Source organism: Microcaecilia unicolor, chromosome 5 (assembly GCF_901765095.1).
Source record: "Microcaecilia unicolor chromosome 5, aMicUni1.1, whole genome shotgun sequence".
NCBI lineage: Eukaryota > Metazoa > Chordata > Amphibia > Gymnophiona > Siphonopidae > Microcaecilia > Microcaecilia unicolor.
Genome location: NC_044035.1, coordinates 310,445,227 through 310,469,086, shown reverse-complemented (window position 1 = coordinate 310,469,086; position 23,860 = coordinate 310,445,227). Strand labels below are relative to the sequence as shown.

The 23,860-nt window shown below is 42.3% G+C and overlaps 1 protein-coding gene across 7 annotated transcripts in view; it reads right to left on the bottom strand.

Moving 5' to 3' along the window:
* Positions 1-23,860, bottom strand: part of ABCC12 (ATP binding cassette subfamily C member 12) — a 198,594-nt gene that overhangs the window by 117,998 nt on the left and 56,736 nt on the right. For all 7 annotated transcript variants that reach the window (XM_030204370.1, XM_030204371.1, XM_030204373.1 and 4 more), the window contains 3 exons: positions 22,090-22,263; positions 16,221-16,368; positions 10,262-10,410 (listed from right to left, as the gene is read on the bottom strand). In XM_030204370.1, the coding sequence (XP_030060230.1) occupies positions 10,262-10,410; positions 16,221-16,368; positions 22,090-22,263 (471 nt within the window). The remainder of the gene's footprint in view (positions 1-10,261; positions 10,411-16,220; positions 16,369-22,089; positions 22,264-23,860) is intronic.

Below are 23,860 nucleotides of genomic sequence, written 5' to 3'. Positions count from 1 at the left end.
CTGGAGTTTTGTTGTTCATAATTTGGAAGTTTCAGTTTGTAACATGGCTGTTCATTTTGGACATTTTCATGTATTTTCGAACAGGAAACCCCAACTTAGTTTCTGTTCTAAAATGGCTGTGAGATGGATGCTTGTTTTGGACAGTATGAGTAGGGTGTCCCAATTTTTACTTGGTAGTCCTTCGAAAATGCCCCTCTATGCTACTTTTCTACTCTGTTTGATAGAGGCATGAAGGGAGGGGGTAGAGAAGGGTTAAATACCAAGGTTGAATGAGGTAAGAGATGGCAAGAAAAGGCAGGATTTTTGTCTTCTCAAGAGTTAGATTTAGAAAAATTAGGGGGCCTTTTACTAATTTGCATAAAATGTAATAGTAACCCAGTGGGGTCAAACATCAGAAACAGGGGGTGGTAGGTGCACAAACACTGAATGCATGGACTGTGTAGTAAAGGTTTTTCCACTGGAGTGACTGTATGGGCAGATGCTGGAAACACCTCTAACAGTTACCATATTGTAATTTGGGCATCTACTATGTGGTAACTTGGGCATTTACCATAGCTGCAAAAGTATACCACTCTCTAGTAAAATAGCCCCTTAATTTCATCTAGAATCATTTAGCAGGAAGGCATAAAAGTGGAAATTTTAGTAAGAAGTAGAGTGAATGACTGAAGGAAAAGAGAAAGTGCCATATGCCTGGATCAACTAGTTGCCAGATATGCTGTATTTATCCTAGCCAGAAACCAGCTTAATATAAATTTAAAAACAACTTAAGTGAATAAAATTCCTGGGGCAGTAGAGTTGAGGGATACCTATACTCAGGAAACTCTCCTGAATGCCAACTGGCGAGTCTTGATGCACTGAGCGATCAGTCCAATTACAGTGTCTATAGGAAGTCTACATCCACTTGAACACTTTTCACATTTTGTTGTGCCAGCACTTAAGATTTGCATTCATTTTAATAATGAGGTTTTTCCCACTCATCAACATACAATACTTCATACCTATCAGGGAAAAAATGTTTTCTTAGAGGACACAGCATATATCACAAAAGTAAAACTGAAGTGAAAGAACAGTTGTCTCCATGTCCCTGAATCAATACTCAGTTGAATCACATTTAATTGTAATCGCATATACAGCTATAGGTGTTTTGGGATAGATCTCCACCAACTTTGCATACCTAGATTTGTCAGTGTTAGACCCTTCTTGTTTGCAAAACTGTTCAAACTCTGTCAAATTCTTTCTAAGAGTGTTGACGGAAAGTAAGCTTCAAGTCATGTCACAGATCTTCAACAAGATTGAGGTCAGGGCTCTGACTTAGTTACTCAAGGCCATTTACTTTTTTTGCTCGTTAGATGCAGCACTGTAGCTCTATCTCTGTGCTTTGGGTCACCATGCTAAAAGATGAACTTCCATTCCAGTTTCTGCTTTCTTGAAGAAGAGCAGTAGGCTTTCCTCAAGGGTGTCCCTGTAATCTACTTCTTTTTTGAATAAATAAACAATTGATTCACATTTACCTTTGCTACTCCACTCAGGATTTTGTAGACCTATATATCCTCCCTTCACCTGTCTTTTCTCCAAGCTGAAGAACTCTAACCTTTTAAGCCTTTCCTCATATGGGAGGAACGCCATCCCCTTTAATATATTGGTTGCCCTTCTTTGAACTCTTCAGCTTGGAAAAGAGATGGATGAGGGGAGATATGATTCTACAAAATCCTGAGTGGTGTAGGATGAGTACAAGTAAATTGAGTTTTTACTTGTTCCAAAAGTACAAAGACTAGGGGACACTCGAGGAAGTTACATGGAAATACTTTTAAAACAAATAGGAGGAAATATTTTCTCACTCAATGAATAGTTAAGCTCTGGAACCTTTTGCCAGAGGATGTAGTAACAGCGGTTAGCGTATCTGGGTTTAAAAAAAGTTTGGACAAATTCCTGGAGGAAAAGTCCTTAGTCTGCTATTGAGACAGACATGGGGAAGCAAATGCTTGCCCCGGTATTTGTAGCATGGAATGTTGCTGCTAATTGAGTTTCTGCCAGGTACTTATGACCTGGCTTGGCCACTGTTCGGAAAACGGGATACTGGCTAGATGGACCATTGGTCTGACCCAATATGGCTACTCTACTCTTATGTTCTTATGAACTTTTTCTAATTCCTCATTTTAGGTTTTCTTTCAGAACAAGAAGGAAAAGTACATTTTATAGTATTTTCTAATCACATCCATCCATCTGTCTATCAGTCTGTGACAGTCTTACTGTGAAAAACTAAATCAGAAGTATTTTGCTGAAATCTGGTGGATGGCACTTGCAGAGGGCTGTGATATCTATCATCTGACAAATGGCAAAATCAATCTGATCAGTATTATCATGTTATTGCAGGGCTTTACTGATGACAACTTGCTACTGGTGTGCTGCATTAACGTGAGGTGAATGCTGCCAGTGTTAACCTGCACTACTGGTTAGCTCATATCAATAACACCATGCTATTGGCATAAGGGGCAGAAGACAGTGTGGTTGGCTTAAGGAGGAGCAGGTGGAGACATTGAAGGGAAACTGAACAGTAAGAACAGAGACTAGAACAAAGACAAGACAGACAGACAAGGCTTTCAGTTGCTGGGGCAGCACAGCAGAGGAATCAAAGGGTGAGTATTACAGTTTAATAGAATAGAAAAGATAATAGCATGCATAAAACAGCCTCTATCTGGTACCAGGGTGACAATGGGTCATGAGAGAACAAAAATAGCTCATGCTACATTATTGGCAACTGTTAAAATAGACAAGACACATAGGGTGACTGAGATGTGTTAAGAGATTAAAATGTGGCATATCATTGTAAGGAGCGATTAAACTCAATGTCACTGTGACCTTTGAGTCTGTTGCTAGTTACTTAATTCACAATCTCATGATTACTTAGCAACAAGGAACACTGTCTAGGAAGACACAAGCTACAACATGCAGAAGTAAGTGACTGCATTGATCCTGCTACAGACTGATTCTGGGTATGTTGTGCTACTTTCTATTAAAAGGGCCGGCTTAACCATTAGGCAAGCTAGGTAATCATCTAGGGTGGCAGTTGAATTCAAAGCAAAATAATAGATCCTGAAAGCCAGACAACCCAGCGATCAGCAGGAATGGGTAATTGTCCTCATAATGTAAATATATGCAAAACAAAACAAAATACAATGTCCATTTTGTGCTGAATAATTCTGGGAAGGATGATGTTGGGCTACTCACAATGGTTGAGGTTAATTATCAAAATCTTGGGATGGAGGGGTAGAGAGGGACTAGGAACTTGAAATTTGAGGAGACAAACCTGAATATTTGCCTAAGTGCCTAATATACTTGCACTGGCCCTGGCATTAACTGGCCGAGGCAGCCCTCTGGTGAGAAGGAGAGTTCTTTGCCTTTGAATGCATCTGGAAGGAGAGAGGAGGGACCCAGATTTATGCTGCTGGGGGTGAGAGAAGAGCAGAGGAAAATTCTGATGAGGGAAGAGAATCTGGATGCTGTTGGGGCTGGGGGACAGAAAAGAAGAAGGGAAATGCTACTAGGGTTGGGGGTTGGGGGTGGGGGGAGAGAGAGAAATGTTCCTGGGATAGGGGTCGGAAGAAGCACAAGGCTGAAGGTTATCTAGGGTGTGCAGAACCCTTGCACCAGCCCTGCTTATTAAAATAGCATCAACACTGTAAACAGATGCTTCTCATATTAGGTAAACCCTTTCCTCATTGGTCACATTGTAAGAAGGGATCCATGTGATTTGTGAAGGTTTGAAAGTCATCTCCCTGAGTTAGTTGGCTTGTCTTTCTCTTCTTCCGCTAAAAGTGCGTGTGAGGCTTTCACAATTCTCGTACTTTTTCCTAGACTGAAGGGAGGCATCCCCAGGTGTGTATGTTGGACAGTTTAAACAAGAATGGGTGCAAATTGTATTTTCAAATCTACATGCATTATTATCCAGCATAAATCTGCCCACAAACTTTGCAGGTGCAAAGTACACAGAAATCTTCTACCCATAGATCCCACAGGCAATTTTCTAAAACAAACTAACCTCCTGCTTTCCTTAGATGCACAGGGTACAATTCTATAAAGGACGCTAAAAGTTAGGTGTCAAAAATCTGATTGCCAAGCTGGTATTCTGTAACAGATAATTCCAGTGTACATCAGCAATGATGCACCTAAATTTAAGCCTGAATGCTTATACCTGCTTTATATATACTTTACAAACCTGCCCAATTAGTTCAATTGGAAATTCAAACTCACAGTAAATCCCAAAGTTAATAATTAAATGTGTGAGAGAGGACATTCAGTTCCAAAGACCACCCGTACAGGGCCGGTCCTAGGGTCTCTGGCGCCCCCCTGCAGACTATGAGTTGGCGTCCGCGTGCCCCCCTTCGGCACCCGCCCTCCCCCCCCATCTTTCTCTCTTCTCCCACCCTGCCCCTGTCCAGCGATTCTCCTTCGCCCCATCCCCCGCCGCCCTTGGTGCTTTAAATCTGTTCCAGCAGCCGCATCATTTGAAAGCCTTGCCCCGTCTCTAGCCTTCCTTCCCTTCGTGAGTTCGTTCTACAGTCCCGCCCTCGAGGAAATGACGTCAGAAGGCGGGACTGCGGAACAAACTCACGAAGGGAGGGAAGGCTAGAGATGGGGCAGGGCTTTCAAATGATGCGGCTGCTAGAACGGAGGTAAATTAAAGATTTAAAGCACCAAGGGCGGCGCGGTATGGCGCCACAGCAGCGCCCTTGAAGGCAGGTGCCCCCCTGCAGCGCTTACCCCGCTTACTGGGTTTGACTGGCCCTGCACCCGTACAAGGTCCTTAGAGCTACAACTTGTATGAATATGCCCATAAACTAGGCTATCACAATTCTATCAACTGGAGTAGACTTCAAGTGGGGGCAATCAAAACACTATCCCCTGGATTCTATATAGTGCAACTTAAGTCATATTCCGGATTTGAGCGCAAAACTTAAATCAGTGCCAATAATTGCCACTTAATCAATGGACAGTAATTGGCATTAATTAGAATTTACATGTACAACTGCCTAAGTGTATTCTGTAACGTGATGTGCATAAATTCTAAGCCATATGGTTGAAAAGGGGATATGGCCATGGGCGTGCAATGGGCAGTTCATGGGCATTTCTCAAATCTATGCACATTGTTATAGAATACAGCAGGTCTGTTCCTAATTTAGGCATCGGGATTTATACCAAGTTTTACTCGGCGTAATTGCCCACGACTAAATTTAGTCAGCCAGACAGGTGCTTGGCATATTCTTTAATCCATGTTCAAATTTAGGTTTATTCTATAAAGTACCCTTAAATTTAGACATACTTTAAAGTATACGCCTAGGTGTACTTTTTTGGTATGGATTTTTCAGGTGCCATATATAAATTCTAGCCCTATGTGCTAGAATCCCAACACTTCATCCAAAACTTTTTAACATATTAAATTTTAACACACTCATCAATAAAAATCCTTAGTGTTTCTTCTGAGCTATCAGTGGAAATTGGTTGCAGGTGAGCCTCAACTCATGATTTGCCTTACTCTTCATTAGCTCACACTTTTTTTATCCATGCTGGAAAACAAATATTGGGTTGATCCCCATCTACTTGCCTATGCGCAGAGTAATTCTGTTGAAATGAGCCCATTTCTTTAATATTTAATCAATATGCACATATATGTTCATCCCCGTATGTAGCTGTGGCAGTCTGTGTTAAGCTGCGAGAGTTAAGTTGTACCCAAATATTCAGAACCACTATCTAGGTATCAGGCACTGACCCCCGGATTCTATATAGCTCACCTAGAGATCTGCACCAAAATCAGTGCTGATTCTATAACAATGTGCACAATTTAACAAGCTTAACAAGCTAATCAGTGCTGATAACAGCACTTAACAAGCAATAATGAGCACTAATTGGTACTGATTAGAATTTAGGTGCACAACTCGTTGAGCGTATTCTGTCACAATGAGTGCTGAACTTCTAAAGAGTGCAAGCAAAAAGAGGTGTGGTTATTGGCAGGGAAATGGGCGTTTCATGGGCATTTTGAAATTTACATGCCTAGTTACAGAATATGGCCCAGTGCGCCTAAATCTACATGCAGGGATTTACACTAGGTTTTCATTGGTGTAAACGGATGCATGTAGATGTAAGCGCTGAAATATCAACTAAACGTATTCTATAATCAGTGCCTATATCTAGCCACTGATTATAGAATATAATTTTTTAGGTACCATATATAGAACCTCACCCTGAATGTCTGGGTGTAATAAACTGGGGGCCCCTGTTTACTAAGGTGCGTTAGTGTTTTTAGCACGCCTACACTTAGCGCGCGCTCTAACCATGTAGACACCTATAAAGATATTTTAGGCACACACATGGTTAACAGGCATACATGGTTAACGTGCCTTTAACGCTGCTTAGTAAACAGGGCCCTAAGTCATCAGTATCCAGGTAATGGCTTTATTCAACACCGTTACTCGGATAGCCACAGTACCTTGATAGCTTAGGACAGCTTATGTTCCTGTTCTAAGTTATCTGGGTTGTGAGCCAGATAGCGGCACCTCCAGCTGTACCCAGACTACACATACCAGACTGCCCCAGTACCAGGGGTGGACTGACAGTGATCTGGGCCCCCAGCCAGTAAGGATCATGGGCTCCTAACCACCTATCAAAAGTGATTAAACAAGATGCAAGCTAGGGGAGTGTGGCCAACTATTGTTGTAGGCCATCGAGCACTGCCCTATTGTCTCAATGGTCAATGCACCCCTGCCCAGCACTATATGGGTAGTGCCAGGGTAGCAACAGAACTTTTCTGTGGTATTAGCTAGATAATGTTGCTGAAAATCCCAGTAAAACAACTGCTACCCAGATAAGTAGCTCTGAATATCAGGCTGATACATTTAAAGTATCACATCTACCAATAGATCCAATTTTATCTGAGACCAGCATGTGGAAATTCCTTTCTGCACACCTACTTGCTTGGTAACATGCTATAGCTTTAACAGAGTGATGTGGAGGGGGCATTTTTGATATAACATCTAAGCTGGACTTTGAATGTTTTGCGCTATATGTTCAGTTACCTTTGGTTTCCAAATCTGAATAGGAAATATGGCCATTTTCGAAACAGCAAAATTCCCTTTTTTTTTTTTTTTTAATGTCCACATGCAAGATGTTTTCATTTTCTGTGAAGTGGAGTAGAGTAGCCTAGTGGTTAGTACAGTGGACTTTGATCCTGGGGAACTGGGTTCAAATTTCCATTGCAGCTCCTTGTGACTGGGCAAATCACTTAATCCTCCATTGCCCCAGGTACAAATAAGTACCTGTATATACCATGTAAACCACCTCAAATGTAGTTGCAAAAACCACAGAAAGGCGGTATATCAAGTCCCATTCCCCCTCCCCTTTTTGGGCCATTTTTGAAAAAAAAAAAAAAGGTATAACTGAAAAATGTAGAAAATCAAGCCATTGGGATGTAGGAGGAGCCAGCATTCTTAGTAGACTGGCCACACAGGCACTGCAGTGGACTTCATATAAAAGCTCCCAGGTACATATCTCACTGTTACCCCCTTATACTGTATGCTTAGCCCTCCCAATCCTACCAAAAATCTACTGTACCCAATTGTATACCACTACAATAGCCATTATGGGTGAAGGGGTCACCTATATGTGGGTACAGTAGATTCTGGGGGAGTGTGGGAGGGCTCACACTTTCCACCACAAGTATAACAGGTAGAGTGGGATATGGGCCTGGGTCTTCCTCTCTATAGTGCACTTCACTGACCACTTCACTACTCCAGGGCCTGCTTGCTGTTCTAATAGACCTGGCTATAACATCTGAAGCTGTCAAAGAGGCTGGTTTTAATGACATCTTTGGGGGGGAGTATGGGGAGGGGTCATCCCTGATACTCTCCAGAGGCCATCTGGTCATTTAGGACACCTTTTTTGCCTTATTCATTCTAAAAACAGGTCTAGACCAAAACATTGAAGTTTCAGCCATAGACGTTTTTGTTTTGTTCCATTATGGCTCGAGTGTTAGGAATGCCCTAAGCCCACTCTTGAAACACCCCTGACACGCCCCTTGTGAACTGAACACACTGCAGACAAATTGCATAGATAAACTTCTGCAAAATAGGTTTCGAAAATACCGATTTGGACATTTTGAAAAGAAATTAATCCAAGTGCTGCTCAGGGGCGTAGCCAGACTTCGGCGTGAGGGGGGGGCTACAGCCCAAGGTGAGGGGGCATATTTTAGCCCCCCCCACGCCGAGCCCCCCATGCTGACCCCCCCGCGCCGCCATTTTTGACCCCCCCCCCGCCAATGCCACATTTGACCCTCCCCAGTGTCACCAACCCTCCCCTGTCGCCGTCGCCATCGCCGTCGAGTACCTGTGCTGGTGGGGGTCCCCAATCCCCACCAGCCGAAGTTCTGTGTCTTCAGCCCGTCTCTGGGCCGGCGCGTTGCTGCACACTGCTGCAGCAGCTGATCTGATTCTGGAAGCGGGAAGCCGATTCTCTTTGCGTGGTATGAATCGTCCTGACGTCCTGCACGTTCCTACGTGCAGGACGTCAGGACGATTCATACCATGCAAACAGAACCGGCTTCCCGCTTCCAGAATCAGATCAGCTGCTGCAGCAGTGTGCAGCAACGCGCCGGCCCAGAGACGGGCTGAAGACACAGAACTTCGGCTGGCGGGGATTGGGGACCCCCGCCAGCACAGGTACTCGACGGCGATGGCGACAGGGGAGGGTTGGCGACGCCGGGGGGGGGGGTCAAAGATGGTGGTGGGAGGTTGAAGCGGTCGGTGGGGGGGGCAAGCCCAAATATGAGGGGGCCCAGGCCCCCCAGGCCCCACGTAGCTACGCCACTGGTGCTGCTTCATGACACTTTTTGGATGTTTTTCTCTTTTGAAAAATGAGCTCCTTAGAGTATTTAGTTTATCCACCTTATAATAGTATTGTAAGTAAATTGTAATACATTAGCACTACCTATAACAACCATAGCCATAAGGGAAAGGGAAAGAGGATGGGATTTGATATACCGTCTTTCTGTGGTTATAATCAAAGCAGTTTATATATTCTATACAGCTACTTATTTTGTACCTGGGGCCCAGAGTCAAAAGAAGCTGCAGTGGGAATTGAAACCAGTTCCCCTGCTTCTCAGGCCACTGCACTCACCATTAGGCAAATCCTCCAAAATAGTTTCCCCAAAATTATTTAAGTATAATTTCTAGAACCACAAACAGATATTGAATTTTCAGAGGTGTTGTGTTTGAAATAGAAAATGCAATGACTGCCATCCAGAGGCAAAACAGGAGGACAACATCAATCCTTCTGCTATGGAATGAATCGGTACAAGCTACCCTCTCACAGTTAACAAGGCTACTGCAAAAAATACATATCAGACCGATACTTTGTATGTGAGCACCAAAATGCTCCACTTAAACAAGTAACAGAATCATTTGCTTTGCATTATTTATCTTGCAATATCTTTGTTGCTACAGCAAAGATGTGGTTTCAATGACTGAATCACAAAGGTACATACCACATGATAAGTTCATGCTAAAATGAAAAACATGTGGCAATTTATATTACAAAAGAGATTAATTATATATCTTTCACATATTTTGTTCTAACAAAATGTGTTGTTTGAATTATGATGTGGCCTTCACCCCTTCCCCCCCCCCCCCCCCCCAAAAAAAAAAATTCAATTTTGTTGTATGAGCATCAGGGATAGAGGAAAAATACATTCATGACTGGAACTTACAAATTAAAGATGGATGACCTGGGGGCAACTGGCTCAGGCAATATGAATAAACTTGCCGTTCACAGCCTGGCTCAAATCTCTGTATTCACCTAGTCTGGACTTTGTAGGCCTGGCTCAAAAATACAGAGTCCTAGATTTTACACTAGCATTCACTGGATTCAAAGATGAACACGTTCTCATATATTCCAACTCTACGAAATATTCACGGATTCATGCATCTTCAGGTTCTCAATATCTGCAAATATTTCAGATATGCAGATCCACAAATGTATACATGGATATGAACCAACGTTTATATTCATAGACAAACAGATAGATATTTCTCAAAGGCAGAATGAAACCTAGTTGAAGCTGACTGTTATCAGATTAAATTCAGAAGAAATAATTTGTAGATTATCCTGGATTTCATGTTGTCAGACTTTACGAGGCCTGCTTATGAATTCAAAAATCCAGGGAAAGCTACACTGTAATAAGATAAAGCAGAAAAATGATATAAAATATCCTTACGTCTGATGCAGTTAGTTCTTGATTTAGCAGTGTATGAACAATAAAGGTCAGGACAGTAGACAGAATCACAACAATGGTTGCAGCAATCGAGTTTACACTCTGCACATATCCTGCTTTCTCCAGAATTTTCTTTTCCATTTTTCTCACTCCTGTGGAAAAGTTCATGCATTTATAAGGGTTGCATTTATTTAAAGAAAAATAAAACGACATTTCTATGCTAATACCATTGCAAATAGTAGAGTCAAAACATTAAACACGTATTGCCTAGAAAAGACATGGAGTCTCTCAGTGGACATTCATTGCACATTTCATGAACCATGATGAATATTATTATAGTTTGGGTAACAACATGGAAAGTCATCAGTTTGTGGTATATAAGGACATAAACATTAGTCAGTGTCAACAGGTTTTACAGCCCCGGGTTCGGAGTGGGGGAAGCAAAAATATGAAGACATGGTCATTGTAAGCTCTTTGAGCAAGGACTGTCCTTCTATGTTAAATTGTACAGCGCTGCGTAACCCTAGTAGCGCTTTAGAAATGTCAAATAGTAGTAGTAGTAGTCATTGCTCAAGGGTAACACCTAGTGGTCAGATTCAAGGTCTGTTATAACAGTGTTAGAGAAAGAGCCCTGGTGTATGGCCCATCTGGACCAGGACCAATCAAAAGAATTTGAGTAATTATGTAGTATTTGTTTTAATTATTTTTTCTAATCTTTCATTTATTAAATTCATTCCCACACAGTTCTTAATTAAGGTTATAGTGATGATACTTTGCTTATATTCCTAAAGTAAACCAAAGTTACATTTTAAACTCTATGGGCCCAGTTTACTAAGGTGCGTTTTTAGTGTGCACTAAAATTAGCGTGCGCTAAACGCTAGAGACACCCATATATTTCTATGAGTGTCTCTAGTATTACTGCGTGCTAATTTTTAGCGTGCACTAAAAATGCTAGTGTGCCTATAGCATGGCTTAGTAAACAGGGCCCTTTGTATATAAACATAAAGACAGAAATAAATTATGGGCCAATATTGGTCTAGTGGGGTGGAAGTGATGCCCATTTCCTCCTGCCTCATGGCTGTCAAAATGGCCACTGAGACCTCTAGCAGTAATATTTAAGCCATTTTTGAGACCAGGCAGCCACTAGACAGGAACAAGAGGACATCACGCCCATCCCATTAGACACCAGGGAACCTTGGTAAGTCCAAGGACTGGGTCAGAGAGTGGAGAGTAGGGGGGCTTGTGGAGTAAGGGACACTTTTGAGGGTCTTGCACCTCAGGGAAGAGAATCTAGGGGAGGCTTCCACATGTTGGGCTTCTGCCTACACATGGGGGCTTCCCCAGGGCATGGCTTTGTTGGCGGAGTGGGGCGTTATCAAGAATCAGATGTCATGTTAGTGGATTGTGTGCTGTTGAGGGTTGGGTGACATGTCAGGGGATTGTGTGAGGTCAGGGGCTTGAGTGTCATGTTGGAGTAGGAAGATTTTGTGCTGTCAGGGTTCTAGGTATCTTGTTAAGAGGGTTGGGGAAGCTGGCATCAGAATCAAGGAGCAACAATTTTAGAAAGTTGTTCTTACATCTATTATGGGGGTGGGGTACATTTTTTCCCATGTCCAGCTTTCTAAAATCACTGCTCCCTCTGGTTGTCGAGGGGCTTGAACATATAGCCCTGCTACTATTTTACTAGGGGCTTTATGTTTGGCTGAGCCTCTTCCACACAACCTGGCTTTGACATGTGAATTCCCCTCTACACTTCCTTTCTCAAATGCTGCTTCACACATTCTGACTACAGCCTCATTAGAAGGCCTGTTTACTAAAGGTTTTCTACAAATTTATGTCTGTGGGAAAAATATTTATGGCCCTGTTTACTAAGCCGCGCTAATGCTAGGGTCACACATAGGAATATATGGGTGTCTATAGCGTTAGCACACACTAAAAACGCTACTGCACCTTAGTAAACAGGATCCTTAGTTTATAGGGCCCTAGGTTTGGGAACTCTACTAAATTTGTGGAGCTGGGGGTTGAGAGCCTAGTGGTTATATTAAGTATGGTAGAGAACAAAGAAAACCAAAGAATGGTACAGAACTAGAGAAAAAGACAACACTCACTCACCAAGGTAGGTAATGATATTTTACAAATGGCCAATCTATATCCTTGAATGGGATTAACTGGACCAAATGGATGGCCCAATTGATGTTTTCTGCCATGATCTCTTATATTACTGTGTTAATACAAAATGTTTGGTTCAAATAAATAATGAGAGGGCAATGAATCTACCTACTGAGTGTTACTGTGCATTGCCATACAACTGATTCTCTCTCAACCAGGCACCTGGGGGAAAACATATAATGCCACAATAGAGGCTGGCCATCAGAAAACAGAATGCGGGAATGGACTCACTGAGACTTTGAGGTTGTTAATTCAGTGGTAAAAGCAAAGACACTGGATATGTAATACCTTTGTTGGATTGGGTTGCCAACTGGCTTAATATGTTCATGGTAGATTATCCTGGTCCTGGTTTTGCCCCACTACTGTTTCTAGTCAATAGGGAAATTTGAAGTACAAGTTCCTACAGACAATAAGGTAAAACCATGACTGAATCAACCAAGGAAAGACAAGCCAAAAAGGTAGAGAAGTAGCAGTGTATGTGAAAACATGGAATGTTGCCGTGCTTCATGGAATGTTGCCACAATTCATGGAATATTGCCATGATTTGGGGTTCTCCCGGGTACTTGTAATCTGGCTCGGCCACTGTTGGAAACAGGATTCTGGGCTAGGTGGATCATTGGTCTGACCCTGAATGGCTACTCTTATGTTCTTACAATATTAAAGTGACTGCAATGGAGGGAGCTTCAGGAAATGAGGAATCAATATGGATCATCTTGGAAAGAGAAGATGGCTCTTCTATCCACATAGGTGTCATCTACAGACCTCCAAGAGAAAAGCTGGACAAAGATCTGATCATAGATATCCTAATGCTGGGTATGAAAGGGGAGGTGCTGTTGCTGGGAAATTTTAACCTGCCAGATACAGATTGGAATGTCCTATCTGCAGAACCTGAAAGAACTAGAAAGACCATGGATGCCTTTTAATGTGCTCAGCTCAGACAAATGGAGATGGAACCCACAAGGGAAGAGGTGATGCTGGATTTAGTATTTACAAATGGAGAAAGTGTGGCTAATGGCCAGGTGGGTGCCCAGCTAGACAACAGAATTCATGACACAGTATGGTTAAATGTAAGAACTAAAGCAGAGTGCACACATGAAAAACTCAAAGCCCCAGATTTCAAACTTGCCAACTTTAATAAAATGAGGGCGTACCTCACAGGAAAGTGGACCAAGTTGAAAAGAGCAATAAAAAATGTCAATGGATCTTTATTTAAAGAAAGCAAATAAAAACAGGAGGAAAGGGAAACCAGTAATGTTCTCCAAACAAGTGGCTGAAAAAATAAGGCCAAAGAAATGGAGTTCCAGAAATACAGGAATACAAAAAAAAAAATGAATATCAGATAAAACTCAAAGAAATGAAGAAAGAAATATGGCTGGAAAAAGCACAGGCAGAAGAAAAAATGGCTAGAGGTGTAAAGATAGGTGACATAATTTTTTTTCAGGTACATCAGGGAAAGGAGGAAGACTAGAAATGGAATTGTAAGACCAAAAGATGCAAATATAGAGAGTGATAAGGAAACAGCAGACATTCTGTTCTGTGTTCATGGAAGAAAATCCTGGAGAAGGACCACAGTCGACTGACAAAGGTATACATGGGAATGGAGTAGATACTGCACCATTCATGGGAAAAAAGTGTTTATAAACAAGTTGAAAAACTGAAAATGAACAAAGCCAAGGGGCCAGATGAGATACATCCCAAGGTATTGAGGGACCTCAGATAAGAAATCCAAGGGAGCTGTATGTGTTAGGTGGTAAGAGGCTATTATGCACAGACAGGGAGAGGGACATTGGGGTGTGATATCCACAATGAAGAAGCATGAGATAGATTTGCATGCAAATGAGACAGCGCATGCAAATCTAACTCATGAATATTCATTGTGGCTATCCTGAAAATCCGATGGGACTAAGTGTGCTTTGAGGACTGGATTAGGAATGGCTGCTCTAGGGGACAGAGGATATATGACAGATGCTTAAATATTTGAAAGGTATTAATATACAAACAAACCCTTTTTCAGAGACAGTGAAACAGTAGAACTAGAGGATATGAATTGAAGTTGCAAGGAAGTAAACTTAGGAGAAACATCAGGAAATACTTTTTCACAAAAATGATGGTGGATCCCTTGAATGCCCTCCTGGTAGAGGTGGTGGGCACAAAAGCAGTGATAGAATTCAAAAATTGTGTGAAACAAGCACAGAGGATAGAATCAAAGCAAAATGTAAATGACTTTCATACTTTACAGGCATGGAGCAGCAGGTACAACCCCAAACAAGGACATAATGGGATAGAACCTGCAGCCTCACCCACTTTTGGTGGGCAGTCTAGATAGACCATACTGCTCTTTATCTGCCATCATTTACCATGTTACCATGGGCCAAATTCTATAAACTGTGCCTTAAAAATTGGTGCTGAAAAACCACACAGTTAGCGTGATTCTATCAACTATGCCCAAAGTTAGGTGTAATTTATGGAATATGTGAACGTGCTGATCTTGCGACTAAAATGTAGGTGCACCCATTTAGACCACCAAAAACTAGGCCTACAGGGTGTATTCCATAATAGTTTGCATAACTACTCGCCCATGGCTACGCCCCCTTTTTGTCTGTGTGCATTCGAAGTTATGCGCACTGCGCTATAGAATATGTCTAGAAAGTTGTGCGCATAAATTCTAATTAAAGCCAATTCATGCTGCTAATTTTTTTGTTAAGTACCAATTATCGGCACTTATTGGCTTTTTTATTCAATTAAGTTGTGTGCACAATTTGGCCATGCGGTCAAATTAGCACATGCAACTTAAGGTGCCGTATATAGAATTTGGGGGTATGTAACTTTTCCTGAAGAATGGAGCCAGTTGATAACACAATAATCAAACAACCATGAAATATTCTATGGGTCCCCCTGAACAATGCAGAAAAACTACTAGGTAGTTTGTTTTCAAGAACTGGAAAAAAAATGAACGAATAATAATTGACAGAATACAAAAAAGATAGTCCACGTCAACCTAAGAAAGCTTTTCGTAAGTTCTGCACAGCTTTCACATAACAGAAGAGATGAAAAACATTAAAGAAAAAAAAATAGTATGACTTATTTTGCAATGGAAAGACATTATATTTGGGGGTCCTTTTACCAAGCTGCAATAAGCACTAGCACATGCTTCCAGCAGCTTACAAGGGTTTACTGGGGGTACACTCAAGCATCCTGCAGTAAGTTCCGGGTTAGCGCACACACCATGCACTAAAAATTATTTTTATTTTTACCAAAAATGGAGCACGTCTGGAGACAGAGAGAGGGCATTTCTACGGCAATCAGCACAGCTACGTTGTCATGCACTGATTAGCGCATGAACCCTTACCGCCTACAAAATTGGTGGCAGTAAGGACTCGTGCGCTAATATCTTTTAACGGCTACATGCTAATGGCAAGATTAGCGCATGGCCATTAATGCAAAAATTTTTTAAAATCTGCCATTTTACTGCTGCACTAACGATGTGCTTAGCACATAGGAAAGACCTGCATAAGAGCGCACAAAGGTCATTTTTTTGCACTGCTTTGTAAAAGGACCCCTTAGGGCCTCTTTTACTAAACCGTGCTAGCGATTCCCAGCGTGGCAAATAAGGGGAAGCTCATAGGAATTGAATGAGCTTCCTCTCATTTGCTGCATGGGAATCCCTAGCATGGTTTAGTAAAAGAGGCCCCTTAATGACTAAAGAGGTGCAATTCAAAAAATGGCAGAGGTCTTTATAGTCAGATGTTCCCGATTACAGATCAAGATTTTATGTGACATCAGTGTTTCATACCTCTAACAGTCTTTGCAAATGACTTTTCCCAGGCATACATTTTAATTAGTTTAATGCAGGTCAAGACTTCATTCATTGTTCGCACACGTCTGTCAGTCATGACTATAGCTGATCGACGGAAAATGGAAGTCAGCCTAGCCATGAACATCTGAAAAGAAGACACAGATACTGATTGAAAGTTTCTTCTCATTCCACCAGAAATTTATGCTGGGCACGCAACAAACTATTCAGTAAAATCCAAATCCCAGACAGGAATCAAAGCCCTTTGCAACTGAAGCTGAAATGTAGTATTAATATGAGATTAGAACATAACATGCATGCCCAGATGAGTACAGCTCATGCAGCCAAACACCAAGATATAAGAGAAGTACATGTACTAAATTGCTATATTAAAATGCTACCTCAAAACTACAGTAAATTAGATGAGACTGAATGAAAAATTCTAGAGATGTAAATGTAGAGGGCACTTAAACTTTGCAAAAACTGCTTAGCAGAGACCCTCTACCAGACCTTTTGACTTCAAAAGAGCTTTTGACTTGGAAAGATCTCCCTTTCTAGAACAAGGGCTGACTCTCCTGCCTGACTGATGGTGATAGGAGGGACTATGAATATTGCACCTATAGGGAAAGGCCTGGTCTTTAGCTTTTTACTTCTCTGACCACTGACTGAACCATTAAAGTAAGGGAGAGTTTGTGACTGACTAACACAGCCAGTGCACACTGCACAGGGAAGAGAAGAAGTGAGGAAACAGTAACAGAATCTGAGAGTTACTGCACTGATTCCAGGTGGGTCTTTAGCGGGGACCATGGGACCAGACCACCAATATTACCTTCACAGGAGAACAAGATAGAGGACAGTGGAAATATCTATTACTCAGAAGAAGCACCAGCTACTGAGATCCCTCTGGGGAAGAGATTCCCTACAAAAACTTTGTACCTGCAGGCTCAAAGAGCTCAGCTGCCCAAGAAACCATCACATAGCCACTCCTCTCTGGAAACAGGGTCCAGAAAAAGAACAGCTGTAAACGGCTTTTTGCAGAGAACCACTACTAAAGCCTTATAGCGCTATAGAAGTGATAAGCAGTAGTAGTAGTAGAAGATTCAGCTGAATTACTACAAAAGAGACTGTAAGTGATGAATAGTACCTTATTCTATTAGTGACTAGAGGCTGACCGTATTTCAGTTTTGGCTTTGGTGCTAAAACTGGCCTGCAATTTGGGCTTGCATATGTTTCGGTTTCGCCCAAAAATGCCAGTGCATTTTTGGCTAAAACCGAAACTCTTCCCCCCCCCCCCCCCCACCCCCATAGACAGTCGGTAGCCAACTGTTCTGGGGAGGCTAAAGGGGGCGGAGCTTACCTCTGTCTCCATGGAAGCGACGTCACGTCGCTGCCACGGGCGGAGCTTACCTCCGTACTCTCCATGGAAGCGACGTCACGTCGCTGCCACGGAAGTAAAAAAGATGAAATGCACGCGGAGGGTGGGAGGGCGGGCTGGGGGGGTCACAAAAAACAGAAGTCCACGATTGGGCTGGGGAGGCTTAGCCCATCCCCCAACCAAAATCACCACTCATTCTTTGCCACTGACCAAAATCACCACCCTTCCACCAACACTAGGCCCTCCCCAGGCCTACCTTAGAAGCCTAGTGGCCTAACCAGGGCAAGAGTGATCCTCAGTCACTCCTGCTCCTGTTGTCTTTGCCATCAAAATGGCTGCTGAGATCTTCAGCAGCAGTCTTGTGAGATAGGCCCAAGGGGGGGCTCATGGGTGGGTCTGGGAGGGATGCTCTGTCTAGAGTGGGCACTGTCAGGGGGCAGGGTGCATAGGAGCCAGCTCTGTGCCTGCTGTGGGTGCTTGGACACCCCTAATACTGATTGTGCCAGGGAGGCATAGGTTCCATTAGATTTAGCACTCCTAATCATTTTGAAAAGCTGTTTTTTATTGATATTATGTATGTGCAATTGGTGCAAAGGATTTTATGGAACAGCCCCCCATCCTCCAAAAAAATGTAGAAAATATAAAATCAATGAAAAAACAAGCAAACAGGAATGCATTAGAGAGAATCACATTTATATTGTGTCATCCATAAAAGAATGGGATCTATAACATCTGCAAATGTATCAATACAACTTAACAGGTCACATAAAACTAGTAACAAGGACAGCAGATCCCAGCTTCTGTAAATTACTGCAATATAGGCTAGATTCTATATATAGCACCTAAAAAGTCCGCAAGGAAAAACAAAATATGCCTAGGCATATTCTCTACAGTAAGCCTAAATTTTATAGAATAGGCTTAAATTTCCGTGTGGTATATAGAATACAACGAGTGCCTCTCCACGCAACCAAATATAATTGCGGCCATTTACGCCACATTTTACTTGATGTAAATCCTGATGCCTAAAGTAGGCACAGAGCAGGTGTTTTCCATTACAGCTCACATAGAGTGGAGGCATAGCCTACTGGTTAGAACACCGAACTTGACATTCAGAGTGACATTCAGAGGGGCCCGGTTCAAATCCCACTGCTGCTCCTTATGATCTTGGGCAAGTCACTTAGGGGTCCTTTCACAAAGGCACACTAGCATTTTTAGCGTGCGCTAAATGCTAGAGCCGCCCATATATTCCTATGGGCATCTCTAGTGTTTATTTATTTACTAGCCGTTAAGCCCGTAAAAACGGGCGAGTATTGCAGCCCTCCTCTCTCCCCTGGCCTCACCCCGTCAACCGATCCTCCCCCCCATATCCAGCAACCCTCCTCTTTCCCTTGGCCTCCCCCCTCCCCCCATGTCCAGCAACCCTCCTCTCTGCCCTGCTCTCACCCCATGTCCAGCAACCATGCCTTCTCCCCCTTGCCCTCCCCCCATGTCCAGCTACCCTCCTCGCCGCCGCTCCCTCCCCCCTCCGTGCCGGGCCCCCTGCACTGACCTGATAGCGCCTCTTACCTCCACGCGATGTTCGTTTCCAGGTGTCAGTGGCGGCGTCCGACAGTCCGACTCCGTTTCCCCCCTCTGACGTCATGACATCTTGACGCGAGGGCGGGACAGAGAGGGAAGTCTGTACTGCGCATTTGCAGGCGAGTCGGTCACTTGCCATTTATATGTTTGATTGCATTTGTATCCCACATTTTCCCACCATATGGCAGGTTCAATGTGGCTTACATATTGCTAAAAAGGTGGTTACAAAATTTAAGTAGGGTTAAATTTGAGTAGGGTTAAATGGTCAGTATTCTCAATGGAGACAGGTAGATAGTGGGGTTCCCCAGGGGTCTGTGCTTTTTAACATATTTATAAATGATCTAGAGATGGGAGTAACTAGTGAAGTAATTAAATTTGCTGACTACACAAAGTTAGCATTTGCTAACCATTAGAGCGCACTAAAAACACTAGCACGCCTTTGTAAAAGACCCCCTTAACCTTCTATTGCTTCAGATAAAAATTTAGATTATGAGGCCTCCAGGGATAGAGAAATACCCAGTGTACCTGAATGTAACTCACCTTGAGCTACTAGTGAAAAAGGTGTGAGCAAAAATCCAAATAAATAAAAATAGATTTTAGAAACACCACGCCCCCTTTTCAACTATGCAACTCAGAATCTACATGTACCGTGTTACAGAATATGCTGAGCGAGTTGTGCGTGTAAATCTTAGTTAATGCCAATTAGTGCTGATAATTGCTTGTTAATATCCAATTGACAGTGCTGATTAGATAGTTAACTAATTAAGGGGCCCTTTTACAAAGGCGCAGGTAGCGTGCGCCCAATCAGCACTACCACCGGGGTAGAACATGCACCTGGTGGTATTCCTGATTTGGCTGCACACCGAATCCCGTGGTAGACAATAATTTTCTATTTTCTACCGCAGGTGGCGTTCCCAGCAGTAACCGGCAGCGCATCCATATTGGCATGCGCTGCATGGTCACTGCATGGGTAGCTTGTGAGCCCTTACTGCTAGGTCAATGGCTGGCAGTAAAGGCTCAGGCCGTAAATAGATGCATACTAGTTTTAATATTAGCACAAGCCCATTTCCCAGCCCATTAAAAAATAGTCTTTTTCCAAGTCGCAGTAAAAAATGGCCCAGTGCGTACCACGGTGTTGTAAAAGGACCCCTAAGTTATGTGCATTGGTATAGAATAAGCTTCGATTTCCACACGGAAATTAAGGCGCGATATATAGAATCCAGTAGTATATGCCAAACATAAATGTTTATCTAATGAAAAGACTTAGGGGACCTTTTACTAAGCCGCATAAACGTCTACGTGCGCCCAACGTGTGCCAAAATGGAGTTACCGCCTGATTACCACGTGGCTCTTACGATAATTTCATTTTTGGCGCATGCCCAATACGCACGTCTGAAAAATATTTTTTATTTTTGGGCTCAGGTAACAGACGCGTGCCAAGTGGCATTTGACACGCGTAGGTCATTACCACCCAGATTCTTTACCACTAGGTCAATGGCTGGCGGTAAGGTCTTGGTGGACGCGCAGCAATTTTGATTTTCCCATATGTCAATTTTCAACAAAAAAAGGCTGGACGTGCTAAAAAATGGATCGGCGTGCACCCAAAACCCGTGCCTACACTACCGCAATCCATTTTTCAGCGCACCTTTGTAAAAGGACACCTTAAATAATGTCCTCTCTAAATGAAAGGGATAATTGTTTCTATGCAGTGGCCCTATACTATAGACATGTAGCGGATATGCTCAAGAGCTATCAGAAATCTATTTGTCTGGCTAGCTATCTTTGTCAGCATCAAAAATTATTGGAACAGTTGTCCCATAGGTTTAAAGTCTTTCTGGAACACTCAGTAAGGGGTTCTTTTATCAAGCTATGGTAAAAGAGGGCCTGCGCTGGCGTCAGTGCGTATTTTTAATGCATGCTGAGGCCCCCTTTTCCACAGTGGGTAAAAGGCTGTCTTTTTTTTTTTTTTTTTTAGAAATGGCTGTGTGGCAAGTGAATCACTTGCTCTGTGGCCATATTGGGGAGGAGCACTTACCGCCTAAGGGCTGCTGCGATAACCTGGTGGTAACTGGGCAGCGCATGGCACTGCCGATTACCGCCGGATAAACACCAGAACAATGAAAATAAAAATATTTTTGTAGCACTGAAAGTGGCACGCGCTGGAGGTGGGAACTATCACCAGGCTGCAGCGGTAGCCTGGTTGTAATTCCAGATTAGCGAGCAGTAAGCCCGTGTTGGGCTTACCGCCACTTCGTAAAAGACCCTCTAAGTCTTTTAACAGGGATGTCCATTCCTTCATATGTATTTGGTTGATTAGCGTGTCTTTAAAAATTTAATGCATGCAAAATTGATTTCATTTGCATTACCCAATGAATTAACATACATACCATCAATTTGACTGCACCATATTAAAAAGTTCTAGTGTTCATTTAAAGCTTTTTATTAAAACAAATATGAGAAAGAAACTGGAAAAAGCACCCAAAAATTGGGGCAAAATCTGAAAAATCCCAAAAAGAATTGAAAATTTCTACCTGTGCACATTACTGCTCCTTAATGAATCAATCCTATGGTCTGACCAGGCAAACTGTTTTCACCTGGCTGAACAATGAAATCCTTTGATTTCTCTGATTAGCAAGATCTCCTGTATCGTTCATCGTTTATTTCACTTGATATACCGTTTTCCTTGTAGTCAAACCAAAATCATTTACAATATACCAATAAACAAAAAATACAAACAATACTTAAAACCTACAAACATTGGAAATCCAGAATTAATAGGAAAGTTCATGCACTCAAGACCAATCATCATAACGCAGGCAAACCTCATATTCAAACCACTCACAGACAGCTCATTAAAATCCAGATTTCATTTTTGTTAGGCGAGAGATATAAAATGACAGTGAAATGAATACGAACCTGTACGGGGAAAAATACCACATAAGTAAACACACCAATGAGTGCTGTAGGACCCAGAATAAAACAGGAATATACAGTGCACATGATCAATAAAAAAGGTGCGCCGATCACTAGAGGACAAAACACAGCAGCTTCAAATAAGCGATGGCCATCATTGGACAGTAAATTGATGACCTAGAAGAAATGAAAAAATATATAGATAAGAAATTAATAACACATTATTTACATTGGTTTCTTCTCTAGCTGTAAGCTTTCGGTCAATAATGAGTGAAGGTTCATTTATTAAACACATTTGTTTTATGCTTGAAAGGCTAAACTATATCTGTATGATTTCCCAAAAGTATCTTCTAGCAGCCAATGTGGCAATGCTTCAGGACATAAATCAATACATTTCTGACATACCATATTTAACTGCTTATTTTAGGAGCACTATTTGAATTGCAGACATGCATAAACTGGTATTTAGATGTTCGCAATGTATAAACATCTAAATCCCGATTTTACAAAGCTGGGGTATACAAATCTAAAACTCTAAAATGTGCACATGGCAAGTCAGCATGATCCAGGACTATTTTAGGTGGGACTAAGATGGGCCTAAAAATTAACCTCCTAATTCTATAAAAGTTGACACAAATTACACACAAATTAGGGCATGTAGCCAATTTGCAAGCACAATGTAGTTGAATAATTTGTGCCAATAATTGGCTTTTTAACAAGTGATTATTGGCACTAGTTAGATTTAATTGGAACTTGTGCATGTAAATTTAGGCACAGGATCCGCACCTAAATTTTACACACGAGTAAAAAGAAGGGGCACGAAAATGGAAGGGTCATGGACAGAATAGGGGCTTTCGTAGCATTTACACGCATTATTATAGAAAACAGGGATACATTTGCACCATGTTGTGGTTGGTACAAATGGCCATGCCTAAAGTTAGGTGTGAGTCCTGGGCGTAAAGCACTATTCTATAAACTGTCAAAGCACAGGAGTGGAGGTGGACCAAGGAATCTCATCACATACAAGTCTGGTGCTAAATAAAGTTATTTCAACCCATCATTGGCTGACGAGATTCCTTGGTCCACCCTCGCTCCTGTGCTTTGACTGTTGTCTATACGTGGGGTTTTCTTACCCTGACCTGTTGGTTGCTATTCTATAAACTGCCATCTGAGTCCTCTATTGAAGACACAGCTCGGCATCTGCAGCATCACAATTAACGATCAGCACTAAACCCCGATACTCAATGCCGGAGCATTTCCAGTGACTATCATTGAATATCCAGTTTATTTTTGTTTGGTTTGAACATAACCAGCTAAGTGGATATTCAGACTTAGCCAATTATATTCAAACCGGCCAAAGATATGCTATGTTTTCATGTGGCCAAATTGTCACAACTGTCAGGAATGGTGAGCCGGAGCTTTGGCAGACAAATCACCTGGGCTGGCACAGGCAGGAATCAGAACAGACTGGACTAAGATAAACTAACAGACTCAACAAGGCAGGACAGAGGTAACTACTGTAAACACAATAGACAAAACAAGAACTGGATCCAGACGAGGCAAGGAAAAGAAGGCAAAGGGGCCAGAACTGGAACCCAGACAGGATAAGGCAAGACTCGGAACTGGATTAAAACTAGGACTGGGACCCAGAAATGCAAGACAAGGCAACACACAGAAGTAGATTAAAACTGGGTCCAGAAAAGGGCAAGACAAGGACAAGGCAAGAACTGGATCCAGACAGGACTAGACTGAAAGAGACAAAACAAAGCACAAC